General features: G+C 57.0%; 2 protein-coding genes and 1 long non-coding RNA gene across 3 annotated transcripts in view; 1 reads left to right on the top strand and 2 right to left on the bottom strand.

Moving 5' to 3' along the window:
- Positions 1-7,561, bottom strand: part of LOC102260397 — a 29,948-nt gene extending 22,387 nt beyond the window's left edge. The window contains exon 1 of the long non-coding RNA XR_313560.2: positions 5,245-7,561. This is a non-coding gene — a long non-coding RNA (uncharacterized LOC102260397). The remainder of the gene's footprint in view (positions 1-5,244) is intronic.
- TECR (trans-2,3-enoyl-CoA reductase) overlaps positions 1-10,656 on the top strand; it is a 26,608-nt gene extending 15,952 nt beyond the window's left edge. Inside the window, exons 2-13 of the mRNA XM_005865840.2 lie at positions 7,568-7,618; positions 8,279-8,330; positions 8,670-8,714; positions 8,806-8,909; positions 8,987-9,102; positions 9,185-9,290; positions 9,444-9,516; positions 9,606-9,649; positions 9,726-9,783; positions 9,862-9,950; positions 10,264-10,309; positions 10,392-10,656. Coding sequence (XP_005865902.1) covers positions 7,568-7,618; positions 8,279-8,330; positions 8,670-8,714; positions 8,806-8,909; positions 8,987-9,102; positions 9,185-9,290; positions 9,444-9,516; positions 9,606-9,649; positions 9,726-9,783; positions 9,862-9,950; positions 10,264-10,309; positions 10,392-10,519 — 912 coding nt within the window. The 3' untranslated portion in view covers positions 10,520-10,656. The remainder of the gene's footprint in view (positions 1-7,567; positions 7,619-8,278; positions 8,331-8,669; positions 8,715-8,805; positions 8,910-8,986; positions 9,103-9,184; positions 9,291-9,443; positions 9,517-9,605; positions 9,650-9,725; positions 9,784-9,861; positions 9,951-10,263; positions 10,310-10,391) is intronic.
- Positions 10,657-10,716: 60 nt separating this feature from the next.
- On the bottom strand, positions 10,717-15,793 carry NDUFB7 (NADH dehydrogenase (ubiquinone) 1 beta subcomplex, 7, 18kDa). Its single transcript, XM_005865839.2, has 3 exons — positions 15,594-15,793; positions 11,312-11,480; positions 10,717-10,899 (listed from the first exon to the last, which is right to left on the bottom strand). The coding sequence occupies exons 1-3, from the start codon at positions 15,703-15,705 to the stop codon at positions 10,779-10,781; spliced, it is 402 nt and encodes a 133-aa protein (XP_005865901.1). The 5' UTR covers positions 15,706-15,793; the 3' UTR covers positions 10,717-10,778.
- Between the last annotated feature and the right edge of the window lie 2,789 nt (positions 15,794-18,582).

Raw genomic sequence — 18,582 nt, 5'->3', positions numbered from 1 at the left:
ACACTCAAGGGGCCAAAGAGCCACATGTGGCTCGCGAGCCGCGGTTTGCCGAGCCACAGTTTGCTGACCACTGGGCTAGGGCAAGAGCCCCCTTGTTTTTGAACCCTGTTATGTGAGCCACCCAGCAGGGGTCACAGGCCCAGGTGAGGCTAGGTGAGTTTTGCAGATGAAAGTCTTAGCAGAGTCCTAGGAACGAGGTCAGCATCTGATACATGTTACTCGTGGTGGCATTTCCAAATGGAACAGGTACAGCCTGTAATCACCCAGAGAGGTGCGTGGGCTGTGGGTGCTGGCGAGCAGCTGGTCAGATCCAGGCCTGAGACCCAGAGTCCCCTGCTGTGTTAGTCCAGTGCCCCTTTCACCTTGGGCCTTCTGTGGTCTCAGTGACCAACCTGGGGGCACCCGAGCACCTGAAAAACATCCTCTGAGGCCAGTTGCTACCAGATACGCTGCCAGCTTCTCCTGGCCCTGGGTCCCACAGCCTAGGGACATGGCATCCAGACTTTGTGACCCCTCATCTGGCCAGGGGCGCAGGGTCTGGGAGCTGGCTGGCTGGGTGCCTGGGAAGAGCGATCAGCCTCTCTCTGTCCTTCCCGGTCTGGGATGATGACATTCCGCCCCCACCCCGGCTGCCCCGGGCTCTTCGGCTGCCTTGGGCTCCTCCGAGAAATGGGGTCACAAGGCGAGGCCACTGGGGAAGGAGGTATTTCTGGCTGAGCAGGTGTGGCCTGTGCTGGCATCCTGGCAGCTGAGCCCAAGGTCTTTTCAGCTGCCCTGGCAGGAGCAGTGTGACTTCGATATTTTGGAAAGTGTAAGGGAAAGCGAGCCTAGAGTGCTGAGCTGCTGAGTGTGGCAAGTGTGCTCAAGCCTCCTCATTAGTGAAGTTGGTTAGGTAGCCGAGATGGGCCAGGCCGCCATCCTGCTGTGCCCTGTGGTGGCTGTGGGAGCTGAGTGCCTGGGCTGGCTGGCTGAAGGACCTGCTGGGTCATTTTCATTTTTGTCTGGAGTCCTAGGTTGCTCTGAGCAGGGTTTGCACCACAGCAGGCCTCTTGTGCCCCAGCTTTGGGAGAAGTTGTTGCCCACCAGAGCACACAGTCCTCTGCAGGTACTGGCTGGGTGCTGCTAGGCTGCCCAGCATGCCACAGCCCAGTTTAAGGGCCTTTTCCTGGCAGACAATCCCCTGTGGCATCCCAGAGAGCCTGCTGGAGGCAGGGTGTGCTGCCCTGTGCCACCTCTGTGTGTGGGCCACTGTAGAGCATGTCCTGGCTGGAGGTGCAGCCCCAGAACACTGTGTGTGGTTGCTGGTCAGGGCTCAGGCATTTGCATGACTTGGGTGCACTCTGCACCCTTTGGAACTTGGCTTCCTCATGGCTCCTGCTCCCTTGGCCACCGTAGGGACGAGGGAGGATGAGGAGAGGGGGCTGGGAAACTTGCCATTCCGGACCAATTGTCCTCATCCATAGCCACCGGGCAGTCCCTTCTTAGGACACACAGCAGTTCCTGGTATAAAAGTGGGAGGTGTTAAGTCCATGCTGACTTTCTGGCCTCTTCCAGTCCCTCGTCCAAGGCCCTTGAGGCCATGGAGTCTGGTTTACTGGTGGGAGGAGCCTGGGAAGCACCAGGCTGGCTGTGTTTGTAAAGATGGCGAAGCACAGGCTCCTGGCTCCGGTGACCTGGGCACTGGTGCCTGGGCCCTGTGTGTTGTGTTTGCCTGGTGGCTCATGCAGAGTGGAGCAGCATTACAAACAGCTCTTCCAACTTGGGCTCCTCCCACCAGCCTCCTACTTGCTCTTCCTGCTCATGGGGCTCAGATAGAAACCTCAGATTTCTCTCTCCTCTCATCTCCACATGCCAACAAACGATCAGCAGATCCTGTTTCCTCCACCTTCATAGTCTGTCCAGATTCCCCACTTCGCACCCCCATCCTCACCTCCATCCTGGTCTCCCAATTCCCAGGTGGTACCTGTGAACACCTGAGTCAGGTTATGCTCCTCTTCTACTCATGAATCCTCCAGGCTCCTGCCTCACTCAGAGTAAAAGCCAGAATCCTCTCTGTGGCTCACAAGGCTCTGTAGGAGCTGCCCTTTTACTCCCCGTCTCTATGTCCTCCCAGTCTCCCCCTCACTCACTCTGCTCCAGCCGCGTAGCCTTCTTCCTGCTCCACAAACATGCCTGGCACCATTGCACTTGCCGTTCCCTCTGCTTGGAATACTTCCCCCCGAGGTGTGTGCATGGTTTGTTCCCTCATTTCCTCCTGGCCTTGGCTCAGATGCCCACCCTGAGGGAGGCCTTCCCTGATCACTCTGCCTAAAATGGCCACCCTCCCCACTCCTGATGTCCCACCCTTCCCATTCTGTTTTACTTCGCAACCCTGGGTGACACAAATCATGCCACTATTGTCTGCCCCTATCCCCTGCTTGCCGCCCCCCAGCACACAGACTGTAATGCAGGTCCCCTAGAGGCAGGGGCTTGGTTTTGTTCACTGCAGTTCCCAGTCATGGGAAGAAGGGGTGCAGGAATGAATGAAGGAGCCTCTTTGCTGGTAAGTGGCAGAGCTGGGGTTAGGGCTCGCTCTCTTGGTCCTTCCTGGTCCCATCCTGTACTGGAATTGGGACGCGGAGTTGGGACCGGAGGACTGTGGAGCAAAGCTGCTGCGAGCACCCTTCCTGGATGTGGGACTGTGGGATGGAGCTGCTGCCACAAGGGGGCAGCAGAGATGTGGCAGCCTCCAGCGCTGGTGAACTGTAGTAAGACCGTAGTAGGGACTGCGGCAGAGGCCCCACCTCTTGTGCCACACGTGTCTTACTATTGTTAGGGTTCTGCTCACTGTCAGCAGCTGGATGAAGCATCATTGCACCAACCCCCTGACGTTGATGTCCTGTAGATGGGCCCCTTGATGTCCGTGGTCAGGATTTGGGGACAAGAGGCCTGGCTCCCTGGGCAGCTGGCAGTGCTATTTCACTAGCATTGGTCTGCATTATATTTATCCTTTGTCAAACTTAATTCTAGGCTGGATATATTTATGTACTTTTTTGGGTGGTTATTATCTCTGTAAATCTTGCAGTAACCCTGTGAGATGGCAGGTGGGGGCAGCCTACTTTGTAGATGAGGAAACAGGTAATTTCAGGGCCTCACAGCCAGGAAGTAGGTGAGTTGTTGCTTAGGAGCCTTACACAGATGTTTGCAGAGCACAGCTCCATGCTGGGCTATGTTCCGGGTGCTGGGAAACAACTGACAACCCAGTGGGAGGTAGATGGTAAATGTCTGGGGGTTGATATTTTATTTTTTTAAAAAAATATTTTTATTTATTTCAGAGAAGAAGAGAGAGATAGAAACATCAATGATGAGAGGGAATCATTGATTGGCTGCCTCCTGCACGTTGGGCTGAGCCCGCAACCCTGGCATGTGCCCTTGACTGGAATCGAACCTGGGACCCTTAGGTCCGCAGGCTGACGCTCTATCCACTGAGCCAAACCAGCTAGGGCAGGGGGGTTGATATTTTAAGCTGATGGTCAGGAAGGGCCTCCTCACTGCAAAGTCGTCTGAAGGTCTGAGGAGATAGGGGAGGAGCCCTGTGGGGTCTGGGGGAGAGTGTTCTAAGCAGCTGGAACAGCATGTGCAAAGTCCCGAGTCTCTCTTACGGTTGCATAACTATGCTCTTGTTTTGTCATCGCCAGACAGGGCCGACCCCTGGATCCTTGCCTCCCTGGCAGCTCTGGGCACTGGCGCTAGCTTGGAGCAGGTGCTCAGAAACCGCTCCCCTCTTTCTACTACTGCTACCTTGATCAGTAACATTTTTATTTCCACGAAGACAGTGAAGGCCAGGGGCCCTGCTGCTCCACAGTGGCTCTGGGTGCTCCTCTCTGGGTTGGGGAAGACCACAGGGTGGCTTCTGCTCGTCCCCTCCTGCGAGGTGGGCTGTGGTCTTGCCCCTTGTCCTTGCCACCCCCCACACCCCTCTGCCACCTCGTGCTGCCACGAGTTGCTGTTGGCTGGGCCCCAGAATCTCAGGCCTCTGGGTGAGAATTCCTCCCAGGCTAGTGGAATGTCATCGCATGCACCCCAGGCCAGGGTGCCTACCCTGCCCTTGTCCTCTGTCCATTGTAGGCCATGGGGCCACACTCCCTGCCTGCAGCCATTGATGGACCTTGAGCCAGTGACCTCCTCACAGGCCTCACTTCATTCATCCATAGAGTAGAACATGTTGCCCTTCCCCAGCCCCTTCCCTCTGTGGGGGCAGGAAGGGCTGCCCCTGTGTTCCTCAGTAGGGCCCACCACTCCTTCGCTTTCTCCCCAGGGATGGGGCCTGGGCCTGCTGTCTTTTCTGTGCTCAGCAGTTGCCTGTGCCCTCTGACCTCAGTCCTGGGTCCTACCCTGGGCCCCTATCCCACTCTGGCCTCAGGGCTGGGCAGGCATGTGGTACATGTGTTTGTCTCTGAAGCATAGGGCATGGGAGGCATGCTTGGGCACAGAGCAGGGGGTAGGGGTGGCGCTGAGGTGGGGAGGGTTGCAGTTGGGGGGGTGAGCTCAGGGACTGAAGACTGGGAAGCGCATGACCGGGCCCCCACCTTTAGACCGTCAGTGTGGGTGGGGGAGGGGGTGAGGAACCTCTGCTGCTCCCTGCCCAGAGACCTTTGTTTGGATGGGTAATTGGGACTTGTTTGTTAGCCTTCCCACCTAAAAACTTTATTGAGATGAAATTCACATAACACAATGCCCATTTAAAAGTGAAAAGTTTAGCGGCACTTAGTACATTCACAGTGTTGTACAACCACCGACCTCTTCTAGTTCCACAACTTTCCATCACCTCGAAAGGAGACCAGGTCCCCATTAGCTGATACTCCCCTTCCTCACTCCCCCAGCCCCTGGCAACTACCATTCTGCTTTTTGCCTATGGGATTTAACTGTTCTGGACATTTCATGTACAAAGTGACCCCTTTGTGTCTGGCTTCTTTCACTTGGAAAAACTTTTTCCCCAACTAGCATAACTTTTTATTTTGAAATAATTATAGAGAACAAGGAGATGCAAAAACAGTACAGGAGGTCCTCGGTCCCCCCACCCCCCACCCCCCCAACCCCCCAGGGCCTTTCAGACCTCTCTTGGGGTAAAGATGGCCTCTGGGCCCCAGGATTTGGGGCCAGGAAATGGGAAATGAGGACTGATCCTGTCGGGGTGGCCTGAGCTGGAGCAGCCCCCACCCTGGTGGGTCGGGCCCCTCGTGCTGCCCCTTGGGCTGAGCTTACCTCTGTGAGGGCTCAGTCTCTCCTGTCCTTTGGTCTTGGGCTGGCCTGGGCGCAGTGTGGCGGCTGCTGGGAGTATAGCCCCTCTCCTGGCCGCCCTCTCCTGCTGCCCAGCTTCCTCTCCCAGCAGCCAGTTGGGCCCCCGACGGCTGTCCTCTCCTCCTGGGCCCTGGTCTCATGCCCGGTTGGGGGAGGGTAGAATTTTAGCCCTTCCCCAGCAGCTGGCAGGCAGGGAGAGGGCTGGTTGTATTTTAAGCTGTTGAGTGGTTCAGCAGGAACTCGGAGGCCTCTTTCCCCGGAGGCACGGTGTTGCCTTCCTGTGGACCACACCGGCTCTGAAGGCATGTGGGCACTGCCCGCCTGGGACCCAGCAACTATTAATATACCTGCAGCCACGGGGCAGGCACAGGGCCTGCCCAGGGCCCTGCTGTTCTAGCCCTTCCCGTACATTTGTGTGTGCCCCGTCCGTCTCCCATGAGTCCCCTTGGTGGGACTGGTACTCCAGGTGATGAGACCAGCTTTCTGTTTTTGGCCCCTCTGTCTGGCCTTGTTACCCCTGTGGCTCAGAGGGTTCAATAACCTGTGCCCAAGGCCACAGGGCCTGGCCGAGCTCTCTCTAGTGTGTTAACAATAGGCAGGTTGGCCAAGACTTCTTGGGTGCTGGGCCCTCTCCTACCGCAGGTCCATGGGGGTGGGTGCTGCAGCCACCAGCTGGCCAGCATGGAGCTGGGATCTCACCCCAGGCCATGTCCTTCCCTTCGGGCAGCTCCACAGGCTTTGGGACACTGCGTGTCTGTCAGGCACCACGCTGCACTTCTCGTGCGTTGTCTCATGGGACCCTCCCAGCCCTGCTGTGTGCTCCCCAGGCTGAGGCCCAGAAGAAGTGATTCTGTGGCAGGGCCAGATTCAGTCCCATGTACTGTCTACCACACCCCCTGCTTCTCTCACTGTCGTTGGGGTGTGTGTGAGGGGAACCCCTTCTTTCAAGGGCCTTGGGTGGGTGGCATGCCCTCAGAAAGCCTTGCGTGGGCCTTGCATGGGGTTTCGAGCCCTGCGCCTCTTCCCCACGCTGCCACTGACTGAGGGCCACCAGGGGTGGGAAGGGTCCTCAGCACGTGTTGCCCAGTGGCCGACTTGGGGACAGACCCAGCCCTACCTGCCACTGCTCGGTGTGAGCTCTGTGGCACGCAGGTCTTTCAGGACTGGCCTGCCCACCGGGCCTCAGTGCTGCTCTTCCATGTCCGTGGTGTCTGCTTTGACCTGCGTGGAGTGGTGGGTCAGATCTCCCCTCCCTCCTGGAGCTTCTTCCCTCCCAGCAGCACCCCTCTGCTCTGCCCCTCTCTGGGGTTCAGGGAGATCGTGTGTGAAGTGGGTTGTGTGTTCTGGGCTTTGGGGATCTCAGGACCTGGGCAAGGCAGCTACGTTGGGCTTACATGATGGGAAGACTGCCCTGAAGGTGACCTTGAACATGGTCTGGGTGGATCTAGTGAAATGTGTGGAGAGGGAGGTCAGGGAGGTGGGGCCAAGGCCTCATCAGCCCAGGCTGGGGTGCTTTCTGGAAACTTCCCGGTTTCTTTACCCTTTCCACACATAGAGGCTCTCTGCACCAATAACTCTGGAATCTGTCACCTCCCTGGGAACACAAATGCACAAGGGAAATAATCCGAGTGTCTCTCACAGCTCAGAAGGGGAAATGATGATCTAGCTCTCGGATTCTCAAATAGCTGGGATTTCTCCAAGCCCAGTGAACTCTGCCGGCCTGAGCCGGTGCCGGGGTGTGGGCTGGCCTCTCTCCCTCCTCCTCACTGGGTAGGGGGGCCAGGAGACACCTCCATGCCTTCCTCTGGAGACCTCCCTACCCCCCAGTGCTCTTCGGGGCTATGTCCACTGGAAAACCTCACTTTCAGGGTGACCCAGCCCCTGGGGGGCTGTCCCCGATCTGTGCCATGGCTCTTCGGGGGCTCAGTCTGGGAAGTTTTATATTTAGCCGGGCATGGCTGTAGGGCCACTCGGGTTACAGCTGCACAGAAGGTGGCAGTGCCAGGGCAGGCGTGGGCTCCTTTCCAGCGCCGCGGCAGAATTTGATCGCGTGGCCTGGCCCAGAGCGCTGTGCGTGGGGAGGTCGGTGGTGGGGCCTGACAGCCGGCAGCTTGGGCCACTGGCCTCGTGGGCAGAGCAGGGTGGCATGGACCTGAGTGTGAGCTTGGTGGCCCGGGAGGCCAGCCAGGGCCCTGGCCCCAGCCCTGCCTTAGGCCTCAATGGCCTGCCCCGGCCTGCACCCCCCAAAGTGGCCAAGAAACCTAAAAAGGGCGTTCTCTTCTTTGAGGTGGAGATTCTGGATGCAAAGACTCGGGAGAAGCTGTGTTTCCTGGACAAGGTAGGACCGCGGTGCCGGCTGCACTGGGTCAGGGTGCTGGGCCCATGCCTCTTCCTTACGGGGCTCCTGACCCCAAGGGAGATGGGAGTGCTCCTCCAAACTGCTTGGGAGGTGCACATGAGGGGTCCTATCCTCAGGCCTGGGCCTGTCCCTGCCAGCTCGTGGTAGCGTGGGCAGCCCTGGCCGCTGGGTGTGGCCGGGACTTGGCCTCACAGTGCAAGAGGAGGTGAAGCAGCCTCAGTGGAGCCTGCAGGGCTTTGGGCTGGGAGGGGGTAGAATTGTAACCAGGCCAGGGCAAGGGGCTTGTCCCTTCCTAGGGGAGGTCTGGCCTGGACTGTGGGTCTTTACTCTGGGGGGAGATGTGGGTAGGGGTGGAGAGGAGAGGCCCAGCTTCTCCTGCTCAAATTGTCTCCCAGCTTGGCTGGGGGGCATCCTGGCTGCCTGGTAAATCTGGGCCCTCAGGCCCACTGCCGTCCCCACTCTGACAGGCCCTTGCTGCTCCTCTCGGCCATGTGGGTCTGGGGCTTGGACCCCAACCTTCCCCACTCCCATAGCAGCTACCCAGGCCCCCATCCATCCCCACCTCAGCAGGAGGGATCCTGGATCAGGGGTCCTGGCTCCCCCCAGGGCTGACTTCCCTCCGGCCCGTGCTTCCCTCAGGTGGAGCCCCATGCCACCATCGCAGAGATCAAGAACCTTTTCACTAAGAGCCGTAAGTCCAGGGCCCAGCCACACTGCCTCCTGCAGCCCCTCTGGGCAGGGGCCTCTGGGTGGGACCCCTCCTGGCAGCCTCTCCCCCCAGGGTCTGCAGAGATGCCCATAGTGGAGTCCAGGACTTTCTGGGCTTGCCTGTTGCAGCGCCCCCGTGTGGCCACTGGTAGGAATGCCCTTGCTTGGTTTTCGGAAGGACAACATCCAGCTTCTGCCAGTGCTCTTCCGGGCTGTGTCCTGGAGCCACACAGGCCACAGAGGCCTTGTTCTTGGTTGGAGGAGCTGTGGGGTCCTTGGGCCACACTAGGCTGTGTGCTGTGACGCCCTGCTCTCCCCGCAGATCCGCAGTGGTACCCTGCCCGGCAGTCCCTCCGCCTGGACCCCAGTGAGTACAGCTGTTGCTTGACCACCCCTGGGCACCCCGGTGGCATTGGGAGGCCTGGGTAGCTCCTGAGCTGTGGCCTGCCTCTCTGCAGAGGGCAAGTCCCTGAAGGATGAGGACGTTCTGCAAAAGCTGCCTGTGGGCACCACAGCCACACTGTACTTCCGGGACCTGGGGGCGCAGATCAGCTGGGTGACGGTGAGTCCTGACCCTACTACCTACAGCCTCCTCTCCCATCAGCCACATTGGGGTGACTCACCTGCCCGTCTTCCCAGGTCTTCCTGACAGAGTACGCGGGACCCCTTTTCATCTACCTGCTCTTCTATTTCCGGGTGCCCTTCATCTATGGCCACAAATATGACTTCACGTCCAGCAGGCACACGGTGGTGCAGTGAGTGGGTCAGGGTGGAGGGGGTGGTGGGGGGTAGTGAAAGGCCTGTGGATCGGCCCCTCTGAGCCAGCTCTCCTCCCAGCCTCGCCTGCATCTGCCACTCATTCCACTATGTCAAGCGCCTACTGGAGACGCTCTTCGTACACCGCTTCTCCCATGGCACCATGCCCTTGCGCAACATCTTCAAGGTAAGGCCCCCGGCCTAGTGTCCCAGGCCCACCCACCCTAGCCCCGCCCTCGCAGGACCCAGCTCTCTGCCCACACCCTTTGGGGTGGACCCCCCTGCCCCGGACCCTGCCCTCCACTGGGCCAGGCCCCATCCTGGCCCTGCTCCCTTTCAGAATTGCACCTACTACTGGGGCTTCGCTGCGTGGATGGCCTATTACATCAACCACCCTCTCTACACGCCCCCCAGTAAGTGGCTTTGGGACCCTGCTCCTCCTGTGAGCCCCCATCCCCCACCAGGCTCCTCTCATAGGCCTCCCCTCTGGCTTTCTTTTCAGCCTATGGAGCTCAGCAGGTTAAACTGGCACTGGCCATCTTTGTGGTAAGCAGGCAGGCTGGTATGTGTGACTGGGTGGAGGGAGTCCGGGGGCTCTGGGCTGACCCTGCTCCTCTGACAGATCTGCCAGCTGGGCAACTTCTCCATCCACATGGCCCTGCGGGATCTGCGGCCAGCTGGTGAGTGGTCTCCTCTGGGCAGGGGGTGGGCAGGCTGGGCCAGGGGGTCTCACTCACCCTTCCCATCCTGCCTGTCAGGATCCAAGACCAGGAAGATCCCATACCCCACCAAGAACCCCTTCACGTGGCTCTTCCTACTGGTGTCCTGCCCCAACTACACCTATGAGGTGAGGGCCTGTCCTGCTCCCCTCTCCCTCATGGGGCTTCAGGTTCCATGTGAAGGGCTCAGTCCCTGGAAATAGAGGTCTCGGCCCTGGGGCTCGCCAACATTTACGAGGCGGGGAGTGGGGAAGAATCGGGTTGCCTGGCCAGCAGTTGCTTTTGCAGTTTGAACTTGAGAGCATCTGGAGATGCAGACTGTGGCCCCGGGGGGTTGGGAGTTGTGTAAGGCGGGGCTTGTGGCTGTTGAGGGCTGAGGGGCACGTGCCCCCCCCTCCCCCCAATAGCTGGCCTGCCCTCATCTCCGCCCTGTGCCCACAGGTGGGGTCCTGGATAGGCTTTGCCATCATGACGCAGTGTCTCCCAGGTGAGCCCACTTCCCCCCCTCAGCTGGGCCCTGCCCCACTCGGTGCCATGCACCCTCCCTAACCCCCTGCTCTGCTCTGCAGTGGCCCTCTTCTCTCTGGTGGGCTTCATCCAAATGACCATTTGGGCCAAGGGCAAGCACCGCAGCTACCTGAAGGAGTTCCGAGACTACCCACCCCTGCGCATGCCCATCATCCCCTTCCTGCTCTGAGTCGCCTGCCTCCACCAGCTCCTACAGTCAGGCTCTTGGGAGCCGGGCTCTTGTACCCCACTGTGTCCTCCTGGGGGAGGAATGGGGTACACTGCTCTCCAGCACCTGGAATAAAATCTGCCTGCCCAGCTGGACTCAGACTCTGTGTGTTTCTTTGGGGGGTTTGGGGACCAGTAGACCACAGGAATAGGCAGGGCATGGGCTGAGGGCCTGGAGGCTTTTATTTCTCCCCTTGTCCAAGGGTGGTGGGTGGGCCCCACTACGCGGCCACCTGGCTGGACTCCTGGCTTCTGGCCAGATCTGCCTCCCTCTGCTCCCGCCGCTTCTTCCGCTGGAGCAGCCGCCGCTCGCGCTCAAACTCCTTCATTCGCTTCACGTAGCTATGGGCAGAGCATGAGAAAGGGCGTTACAGCTCCCTGGCCTGAGTTGCCCCCCCCTTAGCCCTGGGAAGCCAACAACGGGGCTGGAACTCCACCCCAGAGCACTCTGGGAGGCCTCGGAGACCTGGGCCTCTGGTTTAAGTCTGGGGTCTGCCCCCTCTCTGCCCCTCTGGTGGACACCAGTGAGCCCTGGGCCTCCTGCCTGGAACCCTGGCTTGGCTGATCCTCCAGGTGGCCTCAAAGATGCCTGCCCCACCTGCCCCTTCCCCTGCCTCCACCCAACAGACCCCCTGAGAGCCTTTTTCAACTAAGGCTCAAAACTCAGGTTAGTTCACTGTCCTTTGCCTCAAGATCCTTGGGCTGAGGGTAGGTGGGGGTGGGGAGTGAGGGATAGGGGTGGTCTGGGGCTCACTCGAGGTGCTCGCAGTAGTCCCAGTCGTGCTGCTCGTGTTTGCAGGCCAGGAAGTTGGGGAAGCTGTCGCGCTTGCATTTGAGCAGCCGGATAAGGTAGTGAGCGCAGTAGTCTCGCTGCTGGAGCCCCAGCTGTGCATCATTCATCTGCTGCTGCGTGGCCACCATCTCTGTGGGGAGGGAGTGGGAGGGACTCAGCCAGGGTGGGCTTTTGGGCCCCTAACTTCTAGAGGTTCCCATGATGCCCTGAGTCCAGGGAGACCCAGCCGGCCCACGTGCAACCAGAAGTCACAGCTCAGTTCCGTCCCCCACAGGTCAACTGTGTGGTAGCAGGTGACTGCCGTCCTCTGATGGAGGGAGTGTCCTTTTCTCATTTGTTCAAAGGCAACCTGGACACTGAGGCCCAGACAAGGGAAGAGTCCCCGTCTCCCCATCACACCAAGCACCTCAGCATCCACATGGATCCTCATCTCCCCAGACAGTCCCACCCTGCAGAACCCACTTTCTCCCAGCGCTCCCCTCTGCAGGGCATAACCAGTGTGGGGGCTGGGGTGACCTGGATCCCAGCTGTGCCCTCTCACCAGAGTGTGGCCTCTCGGAAATTCAGTTTCCTCCCCTCAGGAGTGGACTAACAGTCCCCACTCCTAAGTCAACTGAGTGAGCGTGAAGGAACGGATGTAGGTGCTCAGTGCCTCCTTCAGTGAGGCTGAACTAGCCACTGGGCTGTGCCTCATCCACCTGGCAAATCTGAGCTGGGACCAAGTCAACCTTCAGGGGGCTGATGGGGGCCCTTAGAAGTCTGGGTGCACACTCCATGCCGGCAATCCCCCAGCTCCCTGCAATCTTCCCCACTGGCGTCTCTTCCCTCTGCTTCTGAACCCCGTGCCTCTGCCTCCTTCAGGCCCTGGTTCTCATCTCCTGTCCCTGCACAGAACCCCTGGCTTCCACACTCCGCACAGCCCTGCCCACACAAGGCTCTCACAAGGGCACTGAGACCCCAGGACACTGCCCTTCCTTAGCTGCTTTCTTGAACATTGTCTTCCCCTGGCTCTCCCCTCCCCAGGTTTCCTCCCATCTCTGTGGCTTTGGCTTCCTGAGGTTCTTGCTGAGAGCCTTTGCTCCTTTTAATCCATGGCTTCCATCACCACCCGATAGACCGTTAAGCCCCTACTCGGTACCCCCACCCTCACCTTGTCTGAGCGCCAGGCCCATAATCCACCTGTAGCCCCCTGCTGGTTTCCATGGCAATGTGACTGCAACTTGCACCTGGCTAATCAGTCAGCAGTTAGGATTTATGGAGTAACTGTTAGGGATCCTGCTCTTGGAGGGAGACACAGTACAAACAGGTGGAGCCAATGTCACAGAATGTCCAGAATGCTAAGCATTGGAAAATAAAGCAAGGGAGAGAGAGGCAGTGTTGGAGGTGGGTCACAATTTTGGTGAAGGGATCCTTTAGAACAGTGGTTCTCAACCTTCTGGCCCTTTAAATACAGTTCCTCATGTTGTGACCCAACCATAAAATTATTTTCATTGCTACTTCATAACTGTAATGTTGCTACTGTTATGAATCATAATGTAAATATCTGACATGCAGGATGGTCTTAGGCGACCCCTATGAAAGGGTCGTTCGACCGCCAAAGGGGTCAGGACCCACAGGTTGAGAACCCCTGCTTTAGAAAGTGGCATCTGAAAGTGAGGGAATGAGACATGAAGACCCCTGGGGGAAGAGCATTCCCAGTAGGGGAACAACAGGTGCAGAGGCCTTAAGGTGAGGGGACAGGCCTCGGGATGCCCCAGGGATTTTGGATGGAGCATGTGGTCTGAGTGTGGGCTTGCTGAGTGCAAGATGCTCGTTAACACTGTGGAGAGATGCCAATCAGGCAGCGGGGTCCATGAGTCTGGGGTTCAGGGTCAAGGCCCAGCTGGAAGTAAAAACTTGGGAGCACTGGGACACAGAAGGCATTTGAAGTGAGGGAACTAGCAGAGAACCCCAGGGAGTGAGTGGAGACCCTCACTACTCCCTGCCCCCAATATTTACGATACGGGGAGTGGGGTTGGATCAGTGAAGAAGCCCACATTGAGGTGGGCAGGAGTGGGGGATCCTGGCAGCCGGGTGAGGAAGGGCTTCCATGAAGAGGCAGTGGGGTTAGTTGGAACTGGGAATTGACAGTGGGCAGTGGGGTTAGTTGGAACTGGGAATTGACAGTGGGCAGTGGGGTTAGTTGGAACTGGGAATTGACAGTGGGTACAGCAATAGTGTGTGCGACAAACTTGGTCAGAGCTCTTGCAGTGAAGTGGAGAGATAGCTGGAGGGGGAGGGGGTCTAGGAGGGGATTGAAAACAGTCAAAGTAACTATTGTATTTGCATGTTGATGGAAAAAACAATGTTGCAACAGAAAGGGAGAATGATAGAGGTGCCCTTGGATAGGTGAGAGGATGGGATGGAGGTCACAAGGGGTTTTCTGGAGCAGGGTCAGATCATCTGAAGTAACAGCAGAGGAGTGCCAGGGAGCCATGAGAGCTCTTTTGACAGTTTCTATTTTCTTTTAAAAATATGTTTTTGTTGATTTTTTTTAGAGAGAGGGAGAGAGAGATAGAAACACCAATGAGAGAATCATTGATCAGTGCCTCCTGCACACCCCCTACTGGAGATGGTGTCTGCAACCCAGGCATGTGCTCCAACCAGGAATCAAACCGTGACCTCCTGTTTCACAGGTGGACATTCAACCACTGAGCCACACTGCCGGACTCCACTGATTTTTAGAGAGTGGAAGGGAGCGGGAGAGACAGAGAGAGAAAAACATTGATGTGAGAGGCACACTGATTGGTTGCCTCCTGCACGTGCCTGACCAGGATCGAACCTGCAACTTGACTGGAATCAAACCCGAGACCCTTCAGTGTGTGGGCCAAGGCTCTAACCACTGAGCCAAATAGGGAAACAGCTTCTATTTTCTTAATAAGAGAATTCAAAGTGACTAGCCAAAAGGAGGTACTGGAGTCAGAGAAAAGGCATGGGACACTCATCTAGGAGGGAGGGGGCGTGGGAAGGGGCAGGGAATGTATCAGGAAAGCCAGCAGCAGGAAGGATCAACCAGGGGGGTGATGGGGAGAACAGTTGTAGAGTGTGCTTCTCCCATGATGTTCAGCTGAATAGGGACAGGAGCCAAGGAGAGCTGGGCTTACCCAGGGTTGTGGTTTAGCCAAGCAGGAGAGAGGAGCAGGAGGTTGTGGGTGTTTGCAAAACAGAGCAAAGCAGGTGTAAGAAGGCAGGTGGATCAATGGACTGCAAGTTCATGCAGGGCTGACCAACTACCAGGAATCGGGCCACTGGAGGAGTCCACCTCCCAACGTTCTCTCAAATCCAGACCTCTCTGCACACCCCCACTTGTAGGTCTCTCCTTCTCCAAGTCCTCGCCCACCGGCAGCCAGCACAGCCTTTTGCCAAAGCAAATCTGATCGTGTCTCCTCTGCTTACAAACGCTGGCTCTCCCCTCTCCCAGGTCTCCGTGTGGTCAGCTTCTACTCCTTACCCTGAGGTCTGGCTTCCAGCTACTGCCTCCTGGAAGCCTGCCTCCAGACTTCTCCAAAGTGTAGACCCCCAGCTCGGCCTGGTGCCGCTGTCTCAGCCCCAGGGCTAAGAATTTCCTTTAATCAGTGCCTGCTGTATCCATGGTGCCCAACTTGGGACCCCGGCCCAGGACTGGCGTTTGATGTGCTTGTGATATTACTACATTAAAAAGCAACGTGCAGCCCTGGCCGGTGCGGCTCAGTTGGTTGAGCGTCGTCCCAAGCACCTAGAGGCCGCCGGGCTGGATTCCCAGTCGGGGCACATGCCCAGGTTGCGGGCTTCATCCCCGGTGTGTGCAGGAGGCAGCCCATCGATGTTTCTCTCTCTCTACAATCAATAAAAACATATTTTAAAAAAGGCAACGTGCACGACAGAATGCATGGCGTGAGTCCCGTGTGTCTCCTTGCGCATACCTAAGAACAGGAGTGCCATCGGGACAATGAACACGGTCCTTCGCAACGAGCCCTCCCTGGGTCCGCGCGGACTCCAGGACAAAGCCCAGCTCCCAGCGCCTGGTTAGCCCCCTATCGCCACCTTCCCCCGGGTTTTTCCTCGGGCCGTGCCCTCTGCCCTGAAAGCCTCCACACTCAGGCAGGGTCACGCCTGTCCTCCGCCCTCCCCGGGCCAGGTCAGTGCTGGGCCCAGCCCTGCGGACCCCGGCGTTACGGCGTCCGCACCCCACTCTCGTTGGCCGCGCCTGCGCATTGGATCTCACCGCGCTCCTTGCGCCCGGGGAAGCCGTAGTCGGGCGGAAAGGTGGGCATCCGCAGGGGGTCTGGCTCCCCTGAGGAATCACCCAGGTAGCGCCTGGCCAGGTGCGCCCCCATGGCTGCTGCCGCCACAGATTCCTGTGGCGGTCAGGTCACCTCGTTCCTATCCGGAAGCACTGCCCCCTCGCTAGTCTCAGCTTCCGGGTTGCGCTGGCTGTCACGGGGATCATAGAGACGAATGAGTCCGGAGGACTTCCGGTATTTCTGGCGTCACCTGGCGGCCATTTGGAGACATTACAGGCGCGGCGCGCCCCTTCTTGGGATCCTGTGACTGCCAATGAATGCAGGTGTGTAGGTTTTTTTTTGCCTCTGGATAGAAATCCACTTGGGTGGGGAACTGGAGGGGAGACGACGTGGGTCCGGGGCCTTCCCCTACCCTCACTGGGCGCCCCTGATCTCCCCAGGCTACAGCACAGATGAAAAATTTTTTTTCATATTATAATCATATTTTTTTAAAACATAGTTTTTCACAAAAACATTCGAATTTGTTTTAAAAAGCCTTGCACAGTATCAATGATATATTTAGTGAATATCAAAAGTTTAAATAAAGTTATTCCAAAAAATATTTTAGTGAATTTAATTTAAATATGCAAATAAAGTTATCTAAAATATAAAAGGCTAAGCAACCGTACGGCCATCTGACCTGCCAGTACCTATGATGTGCACTGACCACCAGGGGGCAGACGCTCAATGCAGGAGCTGCCGAGCTGGGGTGACTTGGCAGCAGCGGTTCTCAGGTGACGCATCCCAGAACCAGAGAGGAGGGAGCCCGATTCCTCGCGGGGCCAGGTGATTCCACCTTCGGCTGTGGGTTATATTGTTGCTGGGGCACTATCGGCCAAGAATCTGGCTTACTGCTGAGCTGCAGTGACCGCAGACACCCTTCGAGCCACCCCAGGTGCGGCTGGTCAGGGAGGAACCGAGGGAGGCTGGCTCCAGGGCGTGTCCGGGCCGTCTTGCCCAGTCACACCCTGCCAGCCACCTTCTAATTAATTTCCTTTTAGTGTGCACAAACTCGTGCACTGGGCCATTAGTCTATACTAATAAAAGCCTAGGTGGCCCTCGTGCGATGTCGTCACAAGATGGCCTCCACAAGATGGCCATGTGCAGGCCGGCAGGGGAGGGCAGTTGGGGTCAATTGGGCCAGCAGGGGAGAGGTTAGGGGGTGATCAGGCTGGCAGGCAGAAGCAGTTAGTGGCAATCAGGCAGGCAGGAGAGCGGTTAGGAGCCAGCAGTTCCAGATTGTGAGAGGGATGTACAACTGCTAGTTTAAATCGGCAGTCAGATATCCCCCGAGGGGTCCCAGATTGGAGAGGGTGCAGGCCAGGTTGAGGGACACCCCCCCTCCCCTCCGTGCATGAATTTTATGCACCGGGCCTCTAGTTTATAAATAAAACTATTGAGGGCCGAAATGTTAAATAAATCCTATTGAATGCTTTTGTGAAAATGAAACAATTTGCAATTCTAGTATCCCTCTAGTGGCCACTGTAAAGAAGTGGTATTACAGCCTGACTACGTGGCTCAGTGGTTGAGCGAGCATCTACCTATAAACCAGGAGGTCACAGTTTGATTCCCAGTCAAGGACACATGCCCTGGTTGTGGGCTTGATACCCAGTGGTGGTGGGGGGCATGCAGGAGGCAACAGATCAATGATTCTTTCTCATCACTGATGTTCTATGTCTATCCCTCTCCCTCTCTGAAATCAATATATATATAAATAAAAGAATTGGTATTACATTTCACACCTATTACATTAGGGCTTACATATATGCAAATTTAAGAGTACATTATTTAATACTGCTAAATACTTCTTGGTCTCAATGTGCAACTGCAACAAATGTGCTAATTGGTTACTCTCTCTGGAATCCTTCATTGGAACACACAGAGCAGCCATTCATTGGGAGCTTGGCAGTGTTGGGAAATGCTTGGTTATGTAAGAATAGATTTCATTAGACAAGGGTTGTGGGTTGAAGTGTGTCCCCTCACCACAAAATATAGGTTGAAGTGAAGCACAGTTGGTGTGGCTCAGTGGTTGAGCATTGACCTATGCACCAGGAGGTCACCAGTTTGATTCCCGGTCAGGGCACATGCTTGTGTTGCAGGCTCCATCCCCAGCAGGGGCTGGCAAGAGGCAGCCAATCAATGTTGATGTGCCCTTGACGGGAATTGAACATGGGACCTTTCAGTCCTCAGGCCGACACTCTATCCACTGAGCCCAACTGGCTAGGGCAAGGGGTTTGTGATTTTAAAAAGTCCAGCAGAGGCATGCTCCCTCTGAAGGCTTGAAGGGAGAGTCTGCTCCTGGCCCCTCCTGCCTCTGGTGGCTTATCAACAACAGAAAGTCATTTCTCAGAGTTCTGGGGGCTGCAAGTCCAAGATCAGGGTGCTGGTGTGGTCAGGTTGCAGACGGCCAACTCCTGGCTGTGTCCTCACATGGGGGAAGGGATGAGTGAGCTCTCTGGAGTCCCTTTTATAAGAGCATGAATCCCAGTCATGAGGGCTCTACCCTCATGACCCAGTCTCCTTCCAGAGACCTCACATCCTAATACCATCACAGTGGGGGTTAGAATTTCAGTATATGAGTTTTTTTGGGGGGAGGGCCACACACATTCAGTCCATAACACACACTCAAACCACACTCCTGATTTCCCTGCTCTCTTTCTCCCAAACCTGCTCCTCTCTCTGTCCTCTAGTTTTGGGCAAATGGCTGCTCCATTTTTCCAGGGGCCCAGGCCCCAAACCTTGGGAGCACACTTGATTCTTGCCCTTCTCTCACTTCAGGAAGCCAAATCATTGGCCCATTCTTCTGCCTTCACCACTGAAATCTGTCAAGGCACCATCACCTCTCCCCAGTATGACTGCAGAGCCATCTCCTTGTCCTCATCTTCTGGAATCGCATTCTCAGGGTGCACCTGTCAAAAGGGAATCAGAGGG

Source organism: Myotis brandtii, unplaced genomic scaffold, assembly GCF_000412655.1.
Source record: "Myotis brandtii unplaced genomic scaffold, ASM41265v1 scaffold2134, whole genome shotgun sequence".
In the NCBI taxonomy this organism is placed as follows: Eukaryota; Metazoa; Chordata; class Mammalia; order Chiroptera; family Vespertilionidae; genus Myotis; species Myotis brandtii.
The sequence above is the reverse complement of the archived record's forward strand: the minus strand, read 5'-3'. Positions and strand labels throughout refer to the sequence as shown.

Coding starts and splice junctions, on each gene's coding strand:
- NDUFB7 (XM_005865839.2), bottom strand. CDS start 15,705: ATGGGGGCGCACCTGGCCAGGCGCTACCTGGGTGATTCCTCAGGGGAG. Junction 11,481..15,593: donor CCCCGGGCGCAAGGAGCGCG/GTGAGATCCAAT, acceptor CCCTCCCCACAG/AGATGGTGGCCACGCAGCAG. Junction 10,900..11,311: donor GACTACTGCGAGCACCTCGA/GTGAGCCCCAGA, acceptor CTCTGCCCATAG/CTACGTGAAGCGAATGAAGG.